The sequence below is a fragment of the Meleagris gallopavo genome, chromosome 11, assembly GCF_905368555.1.
Source record: "Meleagris gallopavo chromosome 11, MGAL_WU_HG_1.1, whole genome shotgun sequence".
NCBI lineage: Eukaryota > Metazoa > Chordata > Aves > Galliformes > Phasianidae > Meleagris > Meleagris gallopavo.
In genome coordinates, this window is record NC_139414.1 from 5279778 (window position 1) to 5307361 (window position 27584).

General features: G+C 36.7%; 2 protein-coding genes across 2 annotated transcripts in view; both read right to left on the reverse strand.

Moving 5' to 3' along the window:
* Positions 1 to 7954: 7954 nt before the first annotated feature.
* RBP1 (retinol binding protein 1) lies at positions 7955 to 25217 on the reverse strand. The gene is made up of 4 exons (XM_003208997.5): positions 25136 to 25217; positions 24373 to 24551; positions 11863 to 11964; positions 7955 to 8212 (listed from the first exon to the last, which is right to left on the reverse strand). Exons 1-4 carry the CDS (start codon positions 25206 to 25208, stop codon positions 8159 to 8161), a joined length of 408 nt encoding a protein of 135 aa, XP_003209045.1. The 5' UTR covers positions 25209 to 25217; the 3' UTR covers positions 7955 to 8158.
* Positions 24632 to 27584, reverse strand: part of NMNAT3 (nicotinamide nucleotide adenylyltransferase 3) — a 31385-nt gene continuing 28432 nt past the window's right edge. Inside the window, exon 7 of the mRNA XM_085232516.1 lies at positions 24632 to 26344. Within this exon, the coding sequence (XP_085088642.1) occupies positions 26333 to 26344 (12 nt within the window). The 3' untranslated portion in view covers positions 24632 to 26332. The remainder of the gene's footprint in view (positions 26345 to 27584) is intronic.

The window sequence follows — 27584 nt, forward strand, 5'->3', positions numbered from 1 at the left end:
TACACTCCAGAGTTTCTCAGGAATCAGTGTGACTAATACATCTGTGGTATAAGTAATCTGTGGTATCAAGTATGAATCAATGAAATTAATAAAATAAATATATTAATATTTTAAAATAAAATAAATATATTTATATTTTATTTTATATATTTTTATACATGCATTAACTCCAAACATTTTTTTTCTGATATTTTATTGTAATTTCCTGAGCCATGCCAAAGGTAATACCATGACAAAATACTACTGTTCATTTCCTGTAAGTTGAGATTTCCATATACAAAATCTTTGCAATTGTGAGCTATTGTGTCTATTCATAGAAAACGTGAAATGAGTGGCATTCAGTCTCACAAGCTAGAAGTCCTTACATCATTCAGACTATGCTTAGCATTCCAGTGAGCTTAATGATCTCTCTTACAAGTACAGAAAGGGATGGATATTGTTACAATACATTGTACAGATGTGTGTTGTAGTGTTGCTCGAGAAATGTGTAATTACATTTTATCATAAAACTTGCATATTGTGGCAGCTAAAGTTCCCCATGCAACCTGAACCTAGTTAAAAAGCCTTAGCCAGGGATCACTGATAGGATATGAAGTCTGAACCTGTGGATTTCTAGGTCCTGCTGCCAAACTGGGACCAATGTCGCACACTATTATGTTTGGACTTAGTGATAATGAGGGTCTTTCCAAACTAAATGTTCCCATGTCTCTGTGATTTACAACCATGGATGAACAAACTCCTTTGTTAAAATCAGATGTATTTCTTGTAAAAATGTATATCTGAGTAATATTTTTTAACTTACAAAGCATTAAATAAAAGACTTTGTTGTAAGTTATATATCTATCAGAATGATGTTGATCATCATTTTTTGTTGCTAGTAAAAGACAGCTGCATCAGGGAAAAGAGTGTGTTGGTTGTCAGAGTACTGTGCTCTGTTGGTTCCCAGTTGAAAGATGAACATTTTGGGGAGTGCTGCCTGAATTAACTATCGAGAGATTGCAGGTAGAGAGGCACTTAAGGTAGAAAAGCATACCAGTATTGCCTTTTATAGCAATATTCAGTTTGAAAGGGGAAAAATCTCTTTTCCTACTTGTTACTAATTATAAAACTACATCTTCAGCAAGCAATGTTAAAGATTCATATTGCGCTGTGATGTAACACACACAGTAGCAAAGTACAAAATGATTGGAAGGCAGCAGAGGCCTATTAATGGGCAATTGTAAATTGCCTTATGCCTGTCCTTCTACTGGAATACACTCATTGTCTCTGAAAGCTGATTTGCTATCTCTGTTCAACAACTTATCCTTCCATCATGTGAGTAAAGGTTACATTACTGCGTGGCATTCAGATATATCTGCAGTTTCAAAGGAAACACCATACCATTGTAACAGCCTTTTATATAGTGTCTGTTAAACAAATACTCGTTAGACTGAGTCTGTAATGGGATGCTTTGAAAGTTCAGATTTAACGAAAGCAGCCCTAAATCATTCTTCCTTCCAGCATTGATACATCTTTCATTAGTCAGACCATGCAGGCTGCTGAGCAATCTGCCTTTTGTCTAGCCAGCACATCTGCGTAACTTTTTCTCCTTTTTGTCTGCAGTTAGCATTGTGTTTGATATCAAGGTAGAAAGCTCAGTACCTTGCAGAACTCCATTCAGATTTATTTGTGATGTGGACAGTGCAATGATCTTAGGTGTCTGATTAAAGTAAAAGTATTTGCATTAAACCCGAACATGCAGATACCTACTTTTAAAATCCTAAGTGTGATTAGAATTGGTTTTGCTGTCTTTTCAAGGAAAAAAATAATGGAAAAAAATGTTATTTCAGAAGGTACTTTCTTTGCAAAGAGATAAAATCAATAGCAAATAAGCACTGAATTAGCACATGGCTGCAGCATTACATGGATGAACTTTCTGGAGAAAGGGATCGCTTGAACCAGAAATGAAAAGAGTATGAAGAAAGGGTAATCTTTTTGCTTTGCCCAGGCTGTTTCACAAACAGTTTTTTATTTTTTATTTTTTGTCCTATGTAATACAGGTGTTGCACAACAACTCATAATATACCCCTAAAATGTTGAAGTGAGTCCAGGAAGAGCTACAGAGAAACACCTTCGACAATAAGAGCCCTTTTCTGTGGGTATCCATTACCCTTATTTTTAATATTGAATTACACAGACATTTTTAAAGGGAAGAATGATCAGGTGAGGTAAGAAATCTGCCATCCTGCAAGAAACTCTGCAGAAGTCAGCGATTTTCAGACTGAATCTTTGACCTGCATCCTTCTTCCATTACAGACAGCATTCTGGTGTTCTCCTGTGATCCCAGGACGACATGGTCCTTGCCATTCCTCTCATTGCTGATCAAAGTAAATAAGCCTTTGATGTTCCATTAACAGCATACATATATGAAGCAGGCTTGTCTTCTGAATTATACCAGGAATTCTTCTTGGGATTCATTTCTCAGAAGAAAAAATAAATATATCAATTTAAAGCATCTTACTTGATTCTGCATTGTCTAGTCTCAGCACTAGTGATTTCTTCAGCTCACTCCCACTTGGCTGCAGCAATCCCAAATTATACTTCTGCAAAACCTCTTTTCCATTAGTCTCCAAATGCAGTGGATGTGCTTCCATCTGTGGGCCATTAGTAGCCTTACATGCGTCTTCCCCAGTGCAGGGAAAAGGCTGAGGGTTATTGTGCAGAAGGTGAGCAACATCTTATAAGACAGCCTGTTTGAAGGAATCTTGCTAAAGGCCACTTGTTAATAGCAGCTTTTTTTTAAGTTATAGTCTCTCCTTGTTATACAAGCAGCCCAGTGTCTTCAGCCATTATGCTTCTCTGAAGAGAACTGTAGAGAACCTTTGGTCAGCTCTGTTACTGAAAACTGTTCTAAAGCACAATGAAATGTAGATGATTATTTTGTTGTGATGAGGATTTTTAAAATTGTCACCACGAAGGTGGGGAAGAACTACGTTATTTGTTTTCATTGAGGATGTACTTTTCATTTGCTTCCACTTCTCCACAATTTGGTCATTCCTTCAGATCTGTAATGTCTGATGAGGGAATGTGGTTAGCCCCAAATGAATTGTTTGTTTTTGTGCTAAATCACATTAACTTACATAGGGGGAATATGTAACTGAGAAGGCATTTAGCTGTTCCTGAAGTTACACAAGCTGCACTGGGAAGTGCTGCATGGCAGCATGCTAAAGAGGGAAAGCATTTCTCAGAGCATTAGTATGGCTGAAGAGGGAAAAAGGCTGCCCTAAAATATCCATGTGACGTTCAAACAAATTCGGTACTTATTACCCATTAACTTCAACTTACAGGTAAGCACCTGGCAGGGTTTTTGAGCAACATTTAGCAGATTAAATGCCTACCTGTCGCTTTAGTCACCAAAATACTTTTGGAAATACTGTCAAAAATATCTGACCATGTTGGGAACTGGAAATGAAACTTTGTGTCACATGATGCTTCAAATATTTATGAGGCAGACACTGTATGAGAAAAACATGTTATAGAGCATTATACATATATGTTGCAAAAAAACATTCTGCGCAATAATCCTGCTTGTAGGTTTTTGAGATGGAGACACCTTGCTTTTCATTGCCCAAAAACTTACAAAGTTTTTTTTGGTATGATGATGATTAAAGAGCTGGAGCCATACTACTTGGAGACTGTTTTTGCTGAAGAACTCTGGTATTCTACTTATTTTCTGTTTGGCTCATCAGGGAATGAGTCATCTGTTCCTGCATCATTTACGGCAGTGTGAAATGTAGCTCGCAGATCTTATTTGTCTAGCTCCTAAGTCAGCCCCCATGTCTGAGATTGGTTTCAAGAAACCTAACAAAATTAGCACAATGTGTCACTGCTGCGGTGTTGTGAAAATCTGTTATGTGTTTTGTGCTTTCCTAGGTACAAGAAGTCTAAAACTCATGAGTAAATCTTTCAGAATTCTTTCAGAGAGTAATCTGTAAGCAGCTCTTGGAAACTGAGTATGTCTCTGTGTTTAGATCTGAACTACCTGAACATATGTGTCAGAAAAGAAGACTAGTGATGACTAGCTTTCTACCTAGTGGGATTTTAACAATGCAGTGGCCTTTAAGGATTGTCCCCAGTGATCGGCTGTTTCTAATGAACACTGGTATCAGTGAGACAGTGGAGAAGACTAACCACATTGCAGTGAGCTACACTGTTGTACCTGAAAATTGGTGTCTGGAGGAGCTGCTGTGTTTGAATAAGTGCTTTGCTATGTTACTCTAAAATACATAAAAGGTGCTGTTCTCCCCCTTTCCTTTCCAAAAATAAACTTGGAAATGTCAGCATCAAGAATGGCAGCATATTTCTTGACAAGATGAGTGAAAGACCACAGTTATTTCACAGAAGTACTACTGAAATGTGTTAACTTCTTTAACATGCCCAGCTGGAGAGAAGTGTTAGAAGCTGTAATGGTTATGGATAGTGAGCATCAGTGTCTCTGTAAGAAAAGATAAATTGAATCATGCTGATTTAGAATTAGAGAAGGAAAGTGATGAACTTCTGTAAGTCTTGTTGCACTTGACTGAATGTGAAATTTCAGCTCGTCCCTTATGCAATGCTTCTAAACCTAAAAAGTGAAAATGGTGACTCCATAGCATTATAAGTATCTATTTTTATGTAGCAAGGACACTGACTAGCAATTGAGAAAAAATGGCTGGGAACATCAAGAAAGAGGGACCTTTCATTTTAAATTCCAGTACAATTTTGCATTACTTCCTCTGCTTTTCTTATATTTTATCTCTGCACTTCTGTAATGCTGCTTTGTGCAGCCTAAAGGGGAGGGGAAAGAAAGGAAGTGAAACTGTTGCATAAAAGCTTTTAATATGATTCCACAATGCTGATAAAGGCATTTTTATGAACTACGCATCTTTAAAGATTATTACTGATATTGATATCATGCTGTATGTATTTCTACAGATGCACAATCAAGTTCTAAGTGTTACCTACTCTGTGATTGTGCACCCATAGCTAACTGCTCATGCTTCTGCTACAATCTTGAACTCTCAATTAACTGAATATTTAAATAGAGTATTTTAAATTTGAAACATTCTTATCACAATATTGACTTCTTATTGGCTAAGCGTTAGAACAGTGTTGTACCAATCGGTACAATTAGATATGTGGTCTCTGGCTATGTAAATTACTGTTGACTCAATAATCACATACTTTCTTCTTTCTTTATCTGCTATAATAAGAATGTAACTCTTGAAAGGGAATTTCATTCTTTGGAATGGAAACTTAACCTTCAGGCAGACTGGTTGAAGGAACTAAAAAGCTATGCTGCTCAAGTGTTCAGTGTGAATACTTTTAGTGTCAGTACAGAGAAGAGTGCATTCTTTGTTGATAAATCACAGGATACTGAAGGAATTCTACTTTTTTGTGCTTTTTTGCTAGACAGGAGTCAATTACTTAAATAAACATTTGCTTTGAGGTTGAAAATTTTCTTGAAGTACAAATAGCAGCAGCACATAGGTACTATTCTAAGAGGAAATGTTTTACTAATAGAAGATGAATGGCCATAAATCCTTTACATGATTACAGGTGATATTGTCCAAGAAACGACTCAAGACGATACATGCTAGGAAAGTTTTATCAATGTTGTGCTGGAGAACTCTTTTGCTTTACTATCCACTTAGAAAATTTAGTATAGTGGAGTCAATTAAATGATAGGCATTGATGAAAGTGGATGTATCTCCTGGAATGCACCTTTCATGCCATGCTAGTGGCATGAAAGGTGCTCCATCTCATATAAGAGACTCTTTAGAAATCTAACACACCTCGTTATATGGAATTTGCCATTCTGACAGCTCATTTTAAAATAAAAATGTTACACAGATCACACAAAGCAATTATTTCCCATCTTTCACAGTTGTATAAATGCAGACTGCAATCTTAGCTCTTATTTCTGCTGTGATTTCTATGGATGGATTAGACTAGAAGAGATGCTCTTAGTCCATCTGTTTCAGTTGAGTGTTTCTGAGTGGCTTGAATTGAAATGGGAGTACTGTGGTCTTCTGAAGCTTTAAAAAAGACTTCTAGGAATAAAAACATTCAAATTTATACTCTGGAATCAGTGTAGTGATTATGATTCTGCTAGAACAATCATCTCACCATAATACTAGGGGTACAGAAATCTAAGGGTCATGGCAGAAACAGGGAATGGTGATTTCGTATCTCTTGCAGTACAAGAATTAGGAATAATTACATGATAACAGAAGGCAACAGGTTCAAGCGAACAGAGAGATTTCTTAAACAACTGTGTGCTAAATATTTGCATTGATCTAAAAAATGACTTGAGATTTTTATGAAAGAAAAATATGGTGAAGGTTATTAAATACTGAGATAGCAGCTTCTGGCTTGAGCCACAGATTAGGAAAGACTGGGAGAACACTGTGGTATAATCTCAGTCAGAGTAGGTGGAAATCACAAAGTTTGGTGTACTGCAGGTGTGTCACTACAGTATATATCCGAAGATTCTTTAATGACATTAAAGGTATTTCACAATTAATACCACACATTTCATATTATTACTTAATATTAAAACTACCTCTTCAGATAATGCAATCTGATTTGTATTCCTTTGTCTGTGTAAAACATTTTGTTATCTATTAAGAAATCCTGGTTTTCTAAAATAAAAATATAAAATAGTTAACATATATAAAATAAAAATTTTGCAGCCCTTTCGTAGGCTTACATATATTTTGTATAGGTCTGATTAGATTTTTTCTCACATCAATTATTTAATCTTCAGATACTGAAATAATTATTTTATACTCATATTTGCACCCACTAAAATTAATGTGTGTATTTTGACTTGTTCAAATCAAACAGAAAAAAAACACAATTTCCAAATGAAAATATCATCTATTACACCATTAGATACTACATAATCAACTTGTTCAAAAAATATTCTCCTGCTGTTAAGAGAGCATCCCATTTCCTCTACAGATCAGTTACTATAAAGGTTTTCAGTTCTCTAACCGATCCTTTACATTTGCTTTATGGTTTTAGAATCCTTCTGAATCTTCTTTGCTCTTGTGCAAGTTATACTCCTTAATCATTTAATGTTCTGATCCTACATCCTGACTTAGTGCTTTTCCTGTTTTTCTTCTGTAATGGGAGGGGTAGATCAGATGGTGAATAATCACACAAACCATGAATAAAACAGTTGAGGATCACATTAAATGATTATTGCTAAACTAAGTTGAAAACAGGGGAAGAGAAGAAAAAGTATAAGACTCAGAAGTGCCCTTTCAAAGAGGGGCCTCCTAAATTCGTGGACATCTTACTTCTTAAACCTGTAAGAATGTTTAGTATAAAGTAGTAGGTCAGTGCTTTTCTATATGCTACATGAGAACATGAGCACAATGATGGGTACTAATAAAATCTGAAATGTACAAAGCAATGTTAGCTATCTCTTTTGTACGTTGTGAGTACAATTACATAGTTACTAGCAATAACCTTACTGTTAGCTTCATCAGAAAAAGAAAGAAAGTGAATAGTCAGTCATTGGCTAAAGCATTTAGAAAGGAATTGCCTCTTGGCCATAATTCTGTAATTGCTGTTTTTCCAGATTATTGATCCATAACTTCACTTAATTTAAAAAAATCAAATCTTTAATTTTGGTGGAATACTTTCAGTGAAGTACTGCTCCATTGGAGCAGGTGGTAAAATTCTCGCTGGCTTCAGAGAGATGAGGATTTCTGGCCAGCCACATACTGCAGTTCTCATTCACTTCCCTACAACAATTCATAGCCTGAAAACAAGATTACATTAAGGCCCCTTGTTAAAGCTACAGAAAGGCAATTTTCACTGTAAGTAAAATATGTGCTCGCATGGCCTTTAACTCTAGTATCTTGTTTTTTATCAAGCAGTCTCAGTTTTCGTGTAGTCAAGAATTATGGTGCACACCCACTGATAGCGTTTAGTAACTTTAATAGGGTTTTATTTGCAATTATTTCTTTAAAATAATTTGTTAAAAATATTTCTGGCTATACAGTTCTAATGTAATCTTCATTTCTGTATTAACTCTCATTACCGATGATGTTCATTACTAGTGCTTGGAGATTTGGTGGCAAGTCTGTACATTCTACTGTTCTTCACTTCTGTGTCAGCAGTAGACTCACTGTACCTTCTTAAAGACCTGCTTACATTTGACTCCGCACACTCTTATTTCCTAGGAAGAGAAAATAATTTTAAAATTACATCTTTTACATATTATATGTGCATTATATATTCATGGGTATGTCCAGCTTAATTTCAATATATTTCTTATCAAATTAGATTGTATAGCTTGTACATATTTTAGCCTATTTTTAATCCTAATAGTAGCACTTGGTTTGGGCTTATTGTCTGGAGAAAGGTGGAGTAAGAGAAGTTACTTTGGTATCTCAGATCTTAGAAGACCAAATGTGTTCCAGGGGCATTATTGTTTATTTGTGCATGCAACTGCTTAGGTCTTTGACATGAGCATTCTATATTTTGGACATATAGACAAGGTATTTGGGATGGATTTAAGTAACAAATTCTGAGTCTGTATGTTGATGATCAGTAGATCAAACTTACAAATCCAGAAATCAGCCAAAAGCCCATTCTAGCAACCCAGTGGTCATGGGTAGGATGGGGCAGGTAATCGCATACAGAAGAGTTGAGCTAGGTCTATAAACCACAGCACAGGAGTGAGTTTTGACTGAACTTCACTGTGTTAGATGCCTAACGCTGTCCGCTGGTATTCTGTCTCCCATAATAGGTTTTAAAAATTCTTTGCTTGCTAATAATTGGGTCATATCTAACTGCTCATAAGAATGTACACTGATTTATGAGACCTACTGTTGTTCACCTAACATCACTGAAGATGCAGTTTAATCTTCTCTATTACTGAAACTGTTGAGGTTATACCTGAGTTGCACAGACTTTGTGGGAATTAGTGGAGGTGCTGACTAGTTTTCCTGGAAGAAGAAAATTGGTGGAACTTCTTAAGGAATGTATAGACAAAGATTATATATGACATAGCAGAAGGACTGTACTTCCTATTTCAAGATAAGACTTAAATAAAGTTGTCAGAATATTTTGAGGAATAGGAGGTATTGTTAACTGGGAAGTTGTGCCCATTTCCTTGTATTTCTTTACAAACTTTAAAATGACTTATTAAGAAGAACTTACACTGGGTCAATAACCTTATTCACGTGTTACCAGTCTGTTATGAGAGAAGGTGTTTCATGATGAATTGATGAAACAAGCAGACTGGTTCTGTGAGTTTAGTTGGAACTGTTTTTGTTCATTGTATATATAGTGAAGCAAAAAGAAAGAGTGTGCAGTAAGTCCAAAGAGATCTGCTGACAGGGATAAAAACCTGCAGAGCAGAAGCAATCAATACAATAGAAAATGGCAATAAAACTCAAAAGGAAATGGAGAATGGTCAAATAAGTCACTCACATAAAACAGAATCCAAGGAGGAAAAAGAACTACAAAGTACAGACCATAGATTGAAATGATAAAAATAGGAGGTGATAAACTACTAAAGGATGTGGTACTACTTTCTACAGAACCATGGAAGGAATTAAATTAACACTTGGCTCATTGTGTAAAGTTCAATAGCATCATAAAACAATCGAAGTATCAATTTCTTAGAGGTAACTGCCCATTGTATCAAAGTACTTTCAGGAGCACAGGGCCCAGTAATCTTGGCTGATCAAAAGATACTAAATGGAACTATTTCTGTGCATGTGTAATGGAGAGAGTTACATTAATGAGGATTCAGAGGAATAAAGAGGACATAATTTGAAGTTCATGAAATATAAAATGTGATAAAATATTGGGTACGGGCTTCTAAAATATTTGGGTACTTCTTTTGCATGAAGTAACTTTGTACTGGCTTTTGGGTGCGTGATGGACAGATCACAGTAGATTGTACAAGTTCAGTTAGTGCATGGATACCTGAATGTGCTGGCAGGTATGAAACTTCTCTTCACAGCCTTTTGAAGCAAAAGCATCAGATCAGTCAGGTGATGTTAGGGTACCTAAGGTGGCAGTAGACAACAGTGGCACTTGCACCAGAATCTGAATTTATGCCTTCTCAGGTATGACTCTTGACAGGTTTAAGCATAGAAAATGGTCTGGCCTGCAGGTTCGTGGCCAGGTTGTATGGCTAGTGTATAAGTCAGAGTAAGGACAGCAGAAGTCTAGACTTTAAAAAAAAATAAAAAGATGTTGGGAGTAGTAAATGGGAAGAGAGAATGATTTCAAGGAGACAAGAACCTGAAATTCACAACATGGAGGCCAAAGAAATCCGAGAGCAAGTAATGCCATCGCTTCATGTGGGTTAAATGCACCAAGAAATAAGCTGAGCTTCAGGGCCAGACACAGTGTGGCTAATTGCAACCTGTTTGCAAGCACAGATTCTGAAAACGCTGCTGCTTGGGGTCACAGCACTAAGTGCTTTTAATCTGGGAGGTAGTGTGGAACTGCTGTAGTGTTTACATGTAGATTGAGGGGATGTTTTGTCCTGGTTTAATCAGTATTCCATATCACGACATCTTGCAGCAGGATATTGGGTGCAGAGGCACAGTGCACTGTGGAGCTGTACTTCCTGATCCTATGCTCTTCAGCACTTTCACATGAGTTCCAACCTCCAAGAAAACTACTATTCCCAGGAACCTCCACAGTTCCCCAAGTGATGCCCAATTCCAGGTGACAGGGAAGAGGCACTTCCAGGTTCCAGCAGTGATGGTAGCCTTCCTCTCTCTCCCATTTGAGTTATTAATTGAAACTCTCTTTCTTGTTATTATCTTGCGTTCTTTCACCATTTGTAGTAAATCTGTAATCTCTCCTATCTTAGTTGGATCAATTTTCTTTCCTTTTCCTCGAAAGGAGGAGGAAGGGGCTCCCTTCTCCTGTTGCACTTGAAACTGTGACATATATACACTGGAAATTCTGCAGTCTCATTTTCATTGCTTCACCTGTACTTCTGTTGAGGCCATGACTGCAACTATAAATTTACTTCCATCCCTACCTGCATTACATCAAGTATGTAGTCCAGATGGCAAGGTTTATTACATACAGTCCTTCTCCAAACTTGTTTCTGGGACTTCCACTATTTCTTACTTGGTAATAAGAGGCTTAGGGTACTTCTGCAAATATTTCATCCATAACAGTTTCTGATTTGGATATTTAGAGAATTTTAATTTGGGGTGTTGAATGCTAAAAGGACCAAGCAGAAGAATGAAACTAAAGTTGGATTTTATTTTCTCAGCACGAAGAGTGCATTTTATCCAAAGTAATGAGAGAGTGAATATGCTATGAAGAGCTATGTAAAGAAAGAATACGCATCTTCTTTCAGATCCTGTTAACTTGGGAAGATGGAAATGGTGATCAGAGAGAACATGACATTTCAAAAGCCTAATTGCTGTTTTAGTTCTCTGGGCTATAATGCAGTTTGGGCTGTAACTATTTTAAAAGAAGAATGGTATATTTTCCCCTTACGGCTTATTGTTGAGTGTGTAATTTTACAAGCTCCCATATTGTGTATTTCACAGAGCGTACAAGGATCATTCTGTTAAATGGTTTCCTCAGTGTAAACATTTCAAACTGGTATGTCTGAACAGACAGTTATCAGAAAGAGTACTGCTTTGAAATGAGGCAATTTTTGTAAGGGATTTGAAAGAATAATGGTGCCAAATTAAATTACTACTTTAGAAGCAAAATACAGCAAGAAGTCAAATACAGCACCAGTACTTAATTATGTCAAAGAATGCCAAGATAACACAGCACCAAATCTTGTTTCAGTAAATAAAAGGATGGCACTTAGTACCCATTATATGATCTTACCAGGTGCATTTCATCTCCTTCAATCCACTGAGTCCAACCACGATCTTCTTTTTCTCCTTTTTGCACACAAAGCAGCTTATCTCCATCCCAAGAAACTGTGGTCTAAGAAAATGGGCATGTTCAGCATTACCGTAGTATTTCACTAGTAAATCACTATTTTGATTAGTTTACTTAAAGAAAAACTACTCTTATATAATAGACTAATGAATCTCATAAGCAGAATAATTGTAGCGCATTGTAGTACTTAGGATAATTACAAAAGAAATTTGCTTAAAGAGCAAGTTGCTTCCCAACTGCCTGTCAAAACCTGCAAAGGTGAGACAAAGCTGTTTAACTGCAAGAAAAAAAATCACATAAAAATCATTATGTAAGAGTGCACTTCTTTTTCCCTGCTGACAAATACAACAGCAGAAGGGATATACAGCCTAGTACTGTATTCATAAGAAGAGCTTTAAGATTCAGGTCTTTTTCTACCACAAGGACTGCTCAGCCCGCTTACTGGCAGCTCTAGTTAAACAAGAAAGACTTATAAATACTGGGCTTTTTTTTCCCCCCATATCTTAATCTATCTTACGTCATTGAGCAGAGTAGCGTGGAAGTATCAGTAAATTGATAACATTGCCAGTATCCTGTTTTGTTTAGCTGGAGCAGTAGTTGAGCCAGGACTAGTAGAATACCAGTTAAGGTGTTGCAGGATGTAATGCAGCACTTTCATGAATACCTGCACTGCCTTGAACAGTTCAGCAGAACTTAATGAAATTACTTGAATATATGAGAGTGCATCCTTCCACTTCTTACTGTGGCTAGTCTTTATTGACAGTATGCTTTTCACTTCTCCCTAAGATAAAAAGAGGAACATTCTATAGAATTTTTGCAGAGGGAAAGGAAAGATTAGTGGCAGTTTGTGCTGCATTAGGATAGCTTAGCACAGATATTAGCACACTGCTTTCAAACCAGCTTGAATAAAATGAATCTGAGGACTAGCTACAGATTTACTGTCTACCTCATGTAAGTGTTCCAGCCACTGCCTGTATAAGCAGCCAGATGTGGATAAATTCTGATCTATTTAATTAAAGGAAAACTTTATGCATCCATCTTGTGTGGTTTCTAAGAAAAGAAGCTGCCGTAGGTTTTTCATTCTATGAATTAAAATAAGTTCAACATTGAAGAACTTTCAGACCTATTTATTTAATTTGTGTATGTCACAAGCAATTAATTCTTAAATGATAACCATGATAGCATGATAGCCACATCAGCCAGCATTCCCCACCCATGGGAAGCTTTAGACTAAACGGGCATGGAAAAATGAATCACCAGAAAGAGTGCCAGCAAAGATTATCATAGGCAAGGCATTATGAGTGATCCAATATAGTCTATTTGCACCATAGGGGGTTTCTTAAGAATGACAGAATGGCCTGGGTTGAAAAGGACCACATTAATCATTGAGTTTCAACCCCCTGCTACGTGCAGGGTTGCCAACCACCAGACCAGGCTGCCCATCCAGCCTGGCCTTGAATGCCTCCAGAGATGGGGCATCCACAACCTCGTCGGGCAACCTGTTCCAGTGCCTCACCACCCTCTGGGTGAAAAACTTCCTCCTAATACCCAACCTAAACCTCTCCTATCTCAGTTTACAACCATTCCCCCTTGTCCTATCACTACCCACCCTTGTAAACAGCTGTTCCCCCTCCTGTTTATATGCTCCTTTCAAATATTGGAAGGCCACAATGAGAGTCTCCCTAGCGCCTTCTCTTCTCCAAGCTAAACAAGCCCAGTTCCCTCAACCTTTCCTCATAGGAGAGGTGCTCCAACCCTCTGATCATCTTAGTGCCCTCCTCTGGACCCACTCCAAGAGCTCCACAAAAACCAGACTTATTTGTCCTCACTAAAAATCTTTCTGATTTGTAAAGTGCATTGGCAATTTTTTCTGTTCAGTCATGTAAAATGATGCATTTAAACCTAGTAGCAGATAACATTTAAAAAATGCTATCTCCTTTCAATATTTAAAATGCTAATGCAGGGGTGAACAACACATTGTGACAAAGCTGTAATTAAGAGAGCTAATGTGGTTGCCATTGTTAACATCGTTTTATGTATCTATTTTGAATCTACGGATATCCAGTTGGAAAGTAGAAGATGACAAATAACACTAAGTTTATATCTCAAAGGCTTTCTGATGATTCTAAACCATGAATATATCAGAAAGTGAATTTTATTTCTGCCAGGGATCTACAGATGCAGGAGGTACTGGGGAATAAGTCATTTTTGTATGCAGATTTTCTTAGTAGCAGTACTTATTTTTATCCATTAAGCACTAGCTTAATCACAGATAAATTGTTAGATTAGCTGTAAAGTTAAATTTTGTACCATTACATGTGAGTTCCAAGGCAATATACCATCATAAAATCAGATCCAACATTATTAGAACTACTCACATGCAAAGTCAGTTACTGTGGAAGTTAATAGTTTTGATACTTCGCTATCTTAGTAGACTTGGGGACACTAGAGAAATGTTTGTGGCAACACAAAGAACCTTTTCAGCCTCTAAGAGTTTTAAAAACATTCTCAATTCAGAAAACACACTTTTTTCTCTTTGTTGTTGTTTGGTTTGGATTTTCTCATCAAGATTAGATTTTGGTGATCTAGTGACAACCATAGAGAGTAAAATATCACAGACCATTAATCATGCCATTTTATCAGAATTCCCAGATATTATCCTTTTTCTTCCTTTTCAGAAATATAACTACTGATGGGATGTGAGGACACTGTACAGTTTCTGATTTTTGTATTTGCTATGAAGATTATAAAGGAAAGAATATATTATATGGCAAAAGAACATAATGTTACCTTCCTTATTGGCAGAAACAACTGCTTCATGACAATAAGATTAATTGGTAGCATTTTTATATTTTCTTTCTTTAGGTCATATTCTAAATTCTGATATAAGACCCAAATAACACATAAGACAGAAATTTCTCTTTTAAGTCAGATCAGAGGAACAGTAAGTTCTTCAATTCCAAATATCTCTACTGAGACAGCAAAGTATTAGTTGAAGTTGGAATTGTTATGGCTGTTGTAAGTGCACTGGTTGCTGCGAATAATCTACCCTTTCCCAACAACAAAGACAGCAAAATTAACCTTATTTTCAAATATTTGAGCCAGAACATAATAACATCCCAGAAATATTGGTAAATATTAGTCCTTTTGTTGTAAATAAGAACAATTATTTTAGAGTTTTCCTTTTGGCACAGATACTCTTCTTTCTCCTTTCTTTGTGTATATGGAATATTTTTTCACTGACTACTGACTGGGAGAAACACTATAGCTCTAAAAATGTAGGTTTTCTTTTGTGTTCATAACTGCTAATGCTGTTCATACTTTAAGTGAGAAAATAAACTATTTATGTATTCCCTACCACTTTTGACATTCTCCAGAGAGTCCCTTTAAATTCCCACGTTAACTTAACAACAGCATAATGGCAGCATAAAGAAAAAAAAATGCCAGGAAGAAAAGAAGAATGGTAGGGAGATAATGTAGGCAATTAAATCTATGAACAGGCAGTGCTTGGATTCTCTTATGCCTTCAAATTCTGTATTATGCTGATTTTTTTTTTTTTTAAGCTTTATTATTGCAGCTTAAGCTCTTTCCTTGCATCACCCAAAGATGGGCAATGTGATAGAACTTGTTAGAAATGTGTCATTAATCAGTATATCATCTCAATGAGCTATAAAAGCACTAGCACCATGCAGTCAGCGACTAAAGGCGAATACTGATCAAGGATTTCTTGCTTACATTCTTTACATCATTGCTTACTGCCAGATCAAACTGAAACCTAGGATTTACATATTTTGAGTGAAATATATGTAATTCTATAGGACACATCAGCAGATGCTAATTAATGTGATTAGTGGACAGCATGATTAATGGTCTTGCTCCAGTTTAACTTTTCTCAAAAATTCTAACCAACAATATTGAACCTCTTTTGGCTTAAATACCTTGTTTCTGACATACAACTACAAGTTGTAATTAAGAAAAAGAGAAGAGGCCAATATTGTATCTTTTGCCAATGGTCCCAAAGTCTGATGCTATTTCTGCCTGCTAGGAAGAGATGGATTATTTTACAAAAAAGAACTATACTTTATACAAGCTAATTACTCCTTGAGAGTAACACCTTCAGAGTAGCCCTGCTGAGAAGGACTTAAGTGCTCTGGCTGGTGAAAAAGTGAATATGAGGCAGCAGTGTGCACTTGCAGTCCAGAAGGCCAATGATATCCAAGCTTCCACCATAAGAAGGGTGGCCATCAGGGCAAGGGAGATGATTGTTCTCCTCTGTTCTGCCCTTGTGAGGGCCCAGCTGAAGTACTGCATCCAAGTCCAAGGCCCCCAAAACAGGAAGGATGGGAAGCCTCAGGAGATGGTCCAGAGAAGACCACAAAGATGATCCAAAGGATGAAGCACCTCTCCTATGAAGACAGGCTGAAGGAACTGGGCCTGTTCAGCCTGGAGAAGTCTGTGAGGAGATTTCAGTGCAGCCTTCCACTATTTAAAGGGAATTCACAAACATAAGGGAATTCAACTTTTTAGATGGGTAGACAGTGATAAAACAAGGTGGAATGGTTTTAAATTAAAGAGAGATTTAGATCAGATGTCAGGGGGAAGTTCTTTACTGAGAGAGTGGTGAGGTGCTGGAATGGGTTGCCCAGAGAGGTTGTGGGTGCCTTGTCCCTAGAGGTTTTTAAGGCCAGCTGGATGAGACCCCAGGCAATCTGATCTAGTATTAGATCAAGTGGCAGTAACAGCAGTGAAATCTTGTCAAGTTACAGTAGATAATACTTCCAGCTTCTAGTAGTAAGGCACATTGACCTACAGCCAGATATACTGAATTGTGTAATTTACTGAAATATTCAAACAAACTGATTTATCAGAAAAATCTGCACTGTCAAACTGCATAAACATTTCATGTTGGCAATGCACAGTGTTTCTCATGCCCATGTTGGCTGTTCCTTATGTGCTAGCTTGGGTTGTGTGCTGTGCAACTGAAGACACCTAGTGTATTTTATGGGTGAATGAAATACAATTTTCTCCTTAAGTAGCCAATGAACATTTTTTGCTGAAGCTACATAGATTTTTAACGTACTACATTTACAAATATGAATTGCAGCTACTATCTTTCATCAAAAATGTTATTGATTTCCCATCTTTCGGAGAAACACAGCAGTACAGTTTCCATTTTTCTTCTGCTTCCCTTCACAGTGTTGTCTCTATATTACAGCGCAGTAAATGACCGCAGTGCCCTAGGACTGTATGATACAATCCATGCTCTGTCTCAATTCAGTAATTCTGTGCTTATGGGAATCACTAGTCATTTTACAACTGTAATTATGATTTAGGAAAAAATTAAACCATGGAAAGCAATTGTTTAGATCAGATAGATACAGGAAAATCCACTTTGAGATGTGTCCTATGTTTCCAACTAACACCAAATAAAATATTCTAGAAATTTCAGTCAAGCACTGCAATGTATCCAATTAGATATTAATTAGATGCTCAAGATAAAGCTTTTTCACCTGGACTATGGAAGTGATATAAAAACATCTGATAAGCAGTTGCCAGGTAAAATATTCATCAACTGAAGCATTGATAGAATAAACTAATGTTGATATCACAGCCACTGTAATGCAATGGTGGAAACACATTCGTTAGCATCATAGTCACTACCTGTGATCTTTTGCATAGGAAGCATACTCTACATTGCTAACAGGTGGGCAACAACCACATTAAGCATTTGTCACCTCTCCAGCAACTCCTTCAATCTCACCAAATCTATAGCTGGTAGGTTGTTGACATAAAATACTGAGAAAAGAGCACACAAGCAAAAAAATACAGATGTTTTTCTGTTGTTCTTTCAATTCCACAGCTAAAATTAGGCAAAATTAGTTTTCTAAGAGAAGTCTGATCCAGAAATACTGGGAACATGTAGAAAAATCAAATTGAAGAATGAAAACTATAGGTAATTTTTCAAAGAGCCTCAAGTTAAATAAGGTATCTACCATAACAGTTTAGATATTCTAGAGTCAAAAAATAAATTTGTGATAAAGACATTCACTTAATTTCTAATACTGCTTAAAGCAATCTTCTACCTTCTTACAATTATTTTTTCGAAGTGGATTTTTTTGTTTAGGTCCATGTTTACTGTAGCTGTTTTCATGGACTTCTGAAGCAAATCTTACCAAGTTGAGTAATTTCCTTGCTCCTCTACACGTGCTATGACAAATTGCAGCTAATTTCAGTAGGTTTAGACTGTAACAGCCAGAATTGATTTGAAGTTATAAGGGTCCATAGCAGTTAAGCAATACTTCCATAAATAAGATTTTATTGAGTTTTGATAGCTTTGAGAAAAAAAGGACCTGAACTAAACACTTGGAGTTAGGAAATTCCAGTCACCTTCAGCAAGCTGGAATTGCACAAGTTCCAGGAGGGTTTGCCACATAGGAAGACAGAGTAATAGTTCTGGATTCTGGCTTTGAGTGTCTGGCTCCAATATGATCTGCAGCAGCCAGGCTCTTCAGTTGTAAGAAAGCTGCTGCACTCTTCTACCTCAAACTCAACCCATTTTTTTCATAGACAGTTGTTTGCAAACCAGTTGAAAGCGCCATATGAGATTTTTAGTTGTGGTGGTCCAGACTTCATTGAACCTTTGTAGAGTGCAGTTTTAATTCCAAATGCTCCTGCTCAGACCAATTTGGGTAACTGAGAACTAAGGCTGAGAGATGTGGGACAGTTAAGACTGGAGAAGACAGAGGAGATCTTATCAGGGCTTATAAATATGGCGGAGAGGGGAAGTGAAGTGGATGGGGCCATGCACTTTTCAGCAATGCCCAGTGACAGGACAAGGGGCAGTAGGCACAAACTGAAACATAGGAGTTTCACCTTCTCAGAGGCTTACAGAACACCAGAACAAGCTGCCCATAGAGGTGGTAGTGGTCTCCTTCTCTGGAGAAATTCAAAACCTGCCTGGACATTTTCCTATGTAACCTACTCTACTGAACCTGCTTTAGCAGTGGAGTTGGACTAGATGATCTCTAGAGGTCCCCGCCAGCCCTTGTGATTCTGAGTGTACAAACCATCACACTACAGACTGAGTGAAAATCCTGAAAGATGCAATTATAGAGATGTATCACCAAGAACATCAAGATAAGGTCTCTATCTAGCAACCCAGTACTATGACTGTTTTTTCTCAGTTGTCCTTATTCTTGACTGTATTCTGGCTCTGATTTATTGTATTTGAGAACAAAGTAGCAATATGCTGGAAAATGTAAGCAGCTGCCAATAAGGTCACTATTATATTTAAGACCTTAAATGGAAAGAGACTGCTGTTTCCGTAAGGCACTATCAATGGCACATGGTCACTGTGGAACAGTGGTCAGTAGGTTCCAAACAAACTGTTTGGAAATCTAGCCGATCTTAAAATTTGACACAAATATGAATAGCCTACATCCCTACATTACTCCTCCTACCTTAAGTTCTAATTAAATTAAGATACTCAATTTTTATTGTCTACATAAAAGCAACTTAGGATTATGAAGATAAACTGCTACAAAGGAGAAGCCTGACAATCTGAAAAAACTGCAGAAACATTTCTTAATTGCCAGGATCACTTATCTATTGAGAGAAATAAACTTCTTGTTTGTTCTGTTCATGATCATCCCATGAATTCTAGTCACTCTTTCCAAAATCTAACAAATTATTCTGTTAGTATTGAAAATTAAGAAGTGAGGTTATTATAGTATTATACCTTAAAGATCCATGTGAAATAAGGGTTCACTTATTAGGTAACTTAAGGTAACGTCTTCAAAAGAGACAGATCTCAAACAAACAAAATGTGGGCTTATTTTGTCTCTACTATATGAAAACATCTATTAAACATTCTCCAACAGAAAAATGAGTGATGGGATTCTTGGACTTTATTGCAATATATCGTTTCTAGAGAGAGACTATACGTGTTTAGCTATCCTGTAGCTAGAGAGGATGCTAAAGCCTTTATCAATCTTTCGCTCCCATACCAACTTCAGTTCAACCCTGTAAAAGCCGCTATAAATCTAACCTCCCATTTAATCATTCCTTCTTTAAGCCAAGCAGCAACAGAAACTCCCAGAGTTAACTAATAGGAAAACGCTGGTAGCACAAAACAGAACATTTCTCAGCTGTTTGTGCTGGCATGTTTGGGCTGGCACATGTGACATATCATAATGGGTATCTGTAACTATAGAACTCTGAAATGTGTTTTTGTGCCATTACAAACTTGCTCAGATCATTGAAAGACAAGCTGGTTAAAATGTGGGCATTCTGTACCTGACTGATAAGCTTAGTGAAATTCACTGTAGTAAAAAAAAAAAAAAGACACTTGTGACACTTCTAGAAGCGTTGCTTCAGTGATTGTCAGTGTCTCCATTCCTAGCAAACAGAATTTCAATGACAAGTTTTAGATCAAAGGGTAAACTACTGTCAGTGTCAGAACTTAAAGTGTTCAAATTGCTTATTTTGAATCCTTGCTCATAGGAGCAAAGAGGGAAAGGAAGAAACATTCCAGGCTTTGGAGTAGAATAAGCATTCTGGTTAGCACATGGTGTTTTATTTCTTAGGAACGGTTAGGTTTTTTGTTATTGAAATAAAACTGTAAGAATCTTAAAACAAAATGAGATGACTTCTAATATCCTGTATCAGAAGAAAAAGAGTAGAAAACAACAAACCTAATTCACTTTGTGCAAGGATCAGAATTGACTCTAAGACATTTAAATTAATGTGCATAACTGATATTACTGCAGAGAAAGGGAGCGGAAGATTTGATGGAAGACTAGGATATACACATATATACAAAGACATCTCCCATCAATTATCATTCTAGAACAAAGCTTTTTCCAATATTGTAAATAGTAAATGAGAAAATACTTACAAGCCTAAATCAACAAATTGAAGTAGTTCTTAAAAAGAAAGTGACAACATTTTTAGAGGTATAGAAATGAAAGAGTTGAATTACAGGGATCAAGTAAAGACACATCACTGACCTTGCATCTTACTAAAAAGAAACAATTCATTTTGCATCTTCTCATTCTGTGCGGACTCCCTACCAAAATTCCAAGTGTCACTAGTGTTTGCTTTTTCTAACAGCAGAGTATTCATTGCAATGCCTACTCTAAACTAGATTAACAGCTGTGAATTCCATTTGCAGTATTAAAGGAACCCTGCTGAAATAACAATTTAAAAAAGTTTAATGAGCCATGTAATTTTAATAGCACTTTTTTTCTAACCTTGCAACAGTATAAATCAAATTATGCCTTGAGTACCTTAACTTCATTACATTTTTTCCTGAATACAAACTAGGCAGGAATGATTTCTTGCTTAGAATACAAGGAATATCAACAATTGTTTTGGTTGCACTTTGCCTATCATTAGTGCTCTCTCCTGAGTGGGTAGCTATCCTTATGCTTGGTTTTACGAAACAGAAATTTTATGTTCTAAAGCAAGTCTTCACTTTCCAAGATAAATAGAAACATAGAAGTATTGATATCACCATCCTTTAAGAAAATGAAAACATACAAAAATGTGCTGCAGACAAGAAAGTGATGGTTAAAGATGGAAAAAAAACCCCAACTGCTAAGGATTATCCATCTGAACTATCTCAGATAAGCTTCCAGCAGAAACTAAGTGACCAGCTATGATAAGGAGAATAACCCTAAGTGAAATCAAGAAAGGCAGCCTATACTGTCATAAGACTTGTTATTATCATACCTTTGCATTTCTTCTAATTTTAGACTCAGCAAAGCTTGTCAGCTTTTACTCATTGCATACTATTGATTTTGAAATATTGTAATTACTCTGACAGATTCAAAGATGTGTTTTACAACTGAAAGGTGAGCAAAATTGTAGTGACTTTTACACAGGAAGATTGAACCTTTCACTGTGCTTTTATTTTTAGTGATGTTAATCCTAGTTAGATGACTCGAGCTATATTCCTCCTGTTAGATCTGTTCTACAGAGTAATGTTTAATATGTAATTTGTTGTATCCATGTTACTTTGTACTTGTTTTGTGTTGAGCTGCTTGTTACTGAGGAGAGAACCAGCCCAGCAATCTGCTCAGTTGACAATGTAAATAACAGTAAGTGACTCAAACTCTCCCATTAGACAGACTGGACATTAATGATTATGCCATTTATGGCATGTAGATTCATAAGAATCATAATGTCACAAGGTTGGAAAGGACAAGATCATCTAGTCCAACCGTTCTCCCATTGCCATTGCTTCTACAAGCCACTGAACCATACCTCATAGCTCCTATGTATAAGGAAAGGAAACATCAAAAACTGCATTCAACCTTCACACTTACAGTGGCTTTCCTCATACTACCACTCAAGGAGTGTTCCAGTATTTATCAGCTCAGCTCCATAACCCTCCTTTCACAAGGCGTCTGTCCCTCTGGAGTTATTTCTTTGCTTAAAACTGCAAATCTTTGCTGACATTTTGGTTGTTAGATTTGGACTGAAGCTGCATCTCAAAAACAGTCTTGTACTTGTCTTTCTTTGGAAAAACTGAGGTTTCATAAAAATATCTTTTATCAGAGAATTGAACTATTATGTATGATACATTACAGGCAATGATTAGATTGACCTTAAAGAGCTGCAGTTGATATCTTCTGACATGGGAGACCACAAAGAGATACGAGAGACTTCTGAAAGCTCTTCTGAAGTTGCATGTCTAAGTCATACTTAACAAAGAAACTAATTGTCAGGATTAGTGTGACTACAACTTTTTTTTTTTTTTTTCCCCCAAGGCAGGACGATGCTGATACATCCTGTTTACAATTCTGAGTGATTTTGCAACGAACCACCAATAGATACATTTTTTAAAGAACAATTAGAAGTAAACTAGATTCTGTTCCAAATCTAGTAACTGCTGTAAATGACAGGAATAGTGTTTTATTTCTTCCTGCTGATTCAATATTTTACATACTTTCTTATTACTCAATTTAGAAAAGTCAAGTAGAGAATACTGGCCTATTACAAGTAGTGAAATGTTTCAGGGAACCAAGAGTTACATGTAATACTTATTCAGCATTTCAGAAGCAGGACTGGGCAGGGATCACATTTTCATGTCTTCTGAATTTTTTTTTTTTCTTTTTTTTTTTCTTTTTTTTTAAGAGCACATTGGTTGTCTGATACAGTTTGTGAGAACTCATTGCAGGCACATGCTAGCAAAATTACTTCATTCTGGCAGGTAAAGGATGTTTTAGTTGGGAGTTTAATGGTCTTTAAGTATAGGTAGTGCTTAGCTGGAGATAGTTCTGTACACATGCATATCAGTAGTTCTCTGAATTAAACAATGGGAACTTTGGATATTTTTAGCCCTTGACCAGATAAGTTGACCACTGCTATCTTTGAAAGCGCTTTAGCCAAGAAAATCTAAGACCTTCTTCTGGTCCATATTTGCTCAGTAGACCTGGACTTCTTTATCTCGATGAAGAGCCTTCCAGAAGTCGTATGATATTGGGCCACTTCCCTTTACACACACTTCACCATTCTACAGTGTTTTTTTTTTCTGCACTCCATCACGCTCTTACGCTCTGTAACAAGGAGTATAGAAGGATTAGTTGAAGACCTTGCTTGCTGCTCACCTGCCCCTTTTTTCCCCTATTCTTCCAGGTCATTCCCTTTCCTGCCATTTACAGAGCAAAAGCAAGTTAGTCTAGTGTTACAGAATAACATGCTGCATACATATACATCTTTCTAAGACTGGAAACTTATCAATTTATTTTATATTACTTCTCTATATTCCCTGCTGAAATAATTTTCTTTTACTTATCATCTTCACTGTGGGATATCACAGGCATCATACTCTCAAAGACAAAAGAAAATATCCAGCTGTATATATCTGAAGAACTTGGTATTCTCAAGTTCTCCCTGATTTGGTATTTATCAATCATAAGCTAGAAAATATAGTCTCTTTGGCAAGCAAACAGCTCATAATGCAGAGACCTCAGTTCCTGCTTATTGATTATGAAGATCTGTTCCAGTTAGGCTAATTAACACATCGGTTCTACCACATACACCCACGAAGGAATGAGCACAGAAATACAGCTTTTGAGCACCTGACCATTGTTTCAGATGGGGAAGGATACGAACTGAAATGAGTTGATTTCTTCTACTGTAAAGCATGTCAGTGAAGAGATTCTGAAAATCGGAATGCAGACGTCTTTCAGACTAACAAATATTCCAGAATAACTAAGAACATTGAAGTTACTATTCATTAATTGCTAGAACTTTGTCATGATTCTGATTATAATTACATTCCATTAACTTAAAGGCATGCTAAAAACCGTGCACATCTCAAACTGAGAAGTATAAATATAATTTTAGGAATAGCCACAAAAAAAGAAAAGGCTTATAGATACAGTCTATGCAAAGCCTTAATAGCTTTGTTTTTATTTTGTCAGTTGTTACAGTTCTAATTCTTACCATGCATTTGCGATCATCCACCCCAGCTAAATCCTCCTCAAACTCCTTTCCTACATCAAATTCCATGATGTAGTTTCTAAAAGTGCTTAGCGTTTTAATAATCATATGATCTCCATTCTGAAAGATTTCTTTGTCAGGTTTTAGCAAGTTTGCTATTTTTCTTACAGCAACATTTACATCTGAAAAAGAAAAGGAGTTACTTTAAGACAGAAACATCTACCACAAAAAGAGGCATGTAGCTCTTGGGAGAAATTAGGTGAAAATAAGTGTCCAGATATTTCAGGCCAGCTTGTTAAAAAAAAAAAAAAAAAAAAAAAAAAAAGAAGTCCACAGCCTAGTTCTGTTACCTACATTCGTGTCTTGATTTGCTACTTGTATTTGACAGTTAATCAGGGCACTAGAATTCCTGCAGGAATACTAGCATATTATGTACTTTGTCACATGCAAACACACAAAACAGCCTCAAGTACATTACCATCTCTGTAGAATGCAAAATTTTCACTCTCTCAAATTGTGTTTGGGTTTTAAATTTGAAGTCTGCCACTTACCTCTTTCAGCTCTGTAGTTTAGTCACTACAAATGGAAACTCTGATGTTAAAAAGTGGACCACTTAAATGAATTTTGCACAGAGCAATTCTTAGTTCCTGAAGAAATTGTTTCTCACAAAAAATGCTTTATGACCATACGAGTAGAATAGATTCATGAGAAGATTAGGATAGTCTGCATTTATTGATCACTTAAAGAAACATGAAGGGAACCTTACCCAGTGCTTTGAGATACTCCTCAAAATTTTCATTGCTGATCATTTTCCAGTAACCATTGAAATCTGCAGGCATCCCTACTTCAGGTAATTGTCAAAATCAGCCTCAGGGTCTGCACCTTACAGCTCACTGCCTTTCTTTGTGGCAAATCCGAACTCTGGTTTCTTTTATCTGGTTTTTAGACCACATAGCTATGCAAGTCCTTCTAATCCGATTATTGCTGAAGTGTTGCCTTTAAATCCTTCCACAAGGCTGAACCTCTGAGATTTGTACTGACAGCAAGATGACTTGATTTAAACAGAATGAAACATTCATCTTCCCTGCAACTTCTGTAAAGCTACTGATTATCTGGAAATTCATTTTAACCATAACAACTCTTCTTTTTTAATGCCACTAAGAAATAAGTGGCTTTAGTTTAGGTTATTAGCCAAGGCTATACAAGTGTATACCTTGTGTGCTTTTTTGAGGGATATCCTACTTCCTTGAGTACATCCATTTATTTTATGGCCTCCTTCTTCATGGAAAAGAAGGCCTACAGACCTCTCATACAGCAATTTGTGTCTGCATTAACTATTCCATGAGCTCCTTAATTCTGCCTGTTGAGGTGTCTGGGCAGCTGAGGACTCAAAAAGGGGCATTTAGGCATAAGCAGCAGTGGTTAGTTCCATATGTGAATAAATACTGCATCACAACAGAATGCGCACTCTCAGTTAATTTAAGCAACACTGGAGCAAAGAAGCACTTCATAGACATTAACTTCTCATATGCCTTTACAGCAATAATTTGTTTCCTAAATACAGTTTTGTTTTGTTTTTTTTTTTTAAGTAATACTACTAAGTGATTGAAAACAAGAAACCCTTAAAGCTAAAAAAAAATAGCATGCTGTTTTAAGGTGTAATGCTATAATGGGTTGAAAGTGCCGCGATTATAGCAGGCTGGCAAAGTCTTTGGCTGCAGCAAATGACAACAAGCCCACGTGCAGCAGCTGCGAATGCAGAAATGAAGGAAAAGAGCTGCTCACCTTTGGAAAGCCTCAGGTAGGCAGGGATCTCTGGCAAGAAATGCCCTCACTTCTACTGCCAACCCTTAAATGAGGTCTGGAAAGGGGTGGATCCTAGCTCCACTCTTCTGGTCATCCAGGTACATTGCATACACCTGCCTTTCCTTTCAGGTGCTCAAACATTGTTTCAGGCTCTGACTTAGCATTTCCACTACATAAGGATAAGAGCAATAACCAATTTTGAAGCAAAAAACCTCAAATTACTTGTATATTGCATCCAGTGGTTCCAAAAGTTAAAGAGTCAAACAATGTAAGACATACGTAAGCAACAAATTCCACTAGACTAGAAACAAAATTCTTATCTACAAAGATATTGACATGCCACAGGTTTGGGATTTTAGCAGAAAGTACCTATCACGTAACAGAAATCTGTCTTGGCAGTATAAAGGTACCTAACTAACATGACCTGCAGGAAGCGAGGGAACATTTGCTTTATAGTAGACTCAAAAAGCATTATTGCTTTACCTTTGTGTACAAACACAAAAGTACAGAAGAAATTAGGCTGTCTTCTTACCCCCTTTTAAGTTTGAAAGTCTGAAGATCTCTATTCAGTTTGCAGTAAGCAGTCCTCTTTCTTGTTGAAAAGAAGAGATAGAAACACAACCTAACATCTTATCTGACATCAATATGCAACGACTATCTTATACCTCAGCTTTTCTCCTTGTGAAGCTACTTTGGGGAAAGGGTACTGATAGTTTTATTGTAAGGGGAAACACCTTGGGAATTCAGACTAGAAGCACACAACTTCTATTCAGTTCAGTTACTCCCACATAAGATACCCTTCTGCAGGGAGCTGAACAACTGTCATGTTGGTAGATACAACTATTGTGCATTCTAAAATACTAACTACACTGTATTATTTTAGGGTGCTTTAGCCTCCATACATCACTTCATTACAACCTTTTTTCACATCTAATGATTTAGAAAAGTAATTGTCAACTATAAAGATGGAGTATCTTACTCTTACTGAGCTACATTAACTGAATTCTGCACAATCCCAGAGTATGGATGGGGTGAGCATTTAAGGACAACAAACTTCCTCCTTTGCCATCTTTTAAAATTCACTTCCAAAACACAGGCTTACCAAACATAGATAGCCATTGTAAATGCTGAGATTAGAAAGCTAATATCCTTGTAGAACCAATGGAAGAAAGGAGGGCTTGTCCAAGACTGGTGCAGGAGCCTGACTTGAATAAACTGAAGTACACTGAAAGAATTTCTCTTCCACAAATAAGATGCCTTAAACCAAGCTGTGTATGCTACCATGTTTACATCTTTATCCAGTACAAAGAAATCCTACATGAGCAGAGTTCCTAATATCCAAGTAGTTCCAGTACATTAGACCAGAAGTCCTTGAAGTCCATAGGCTAATTTCAGCAGTGCAAAGGTAT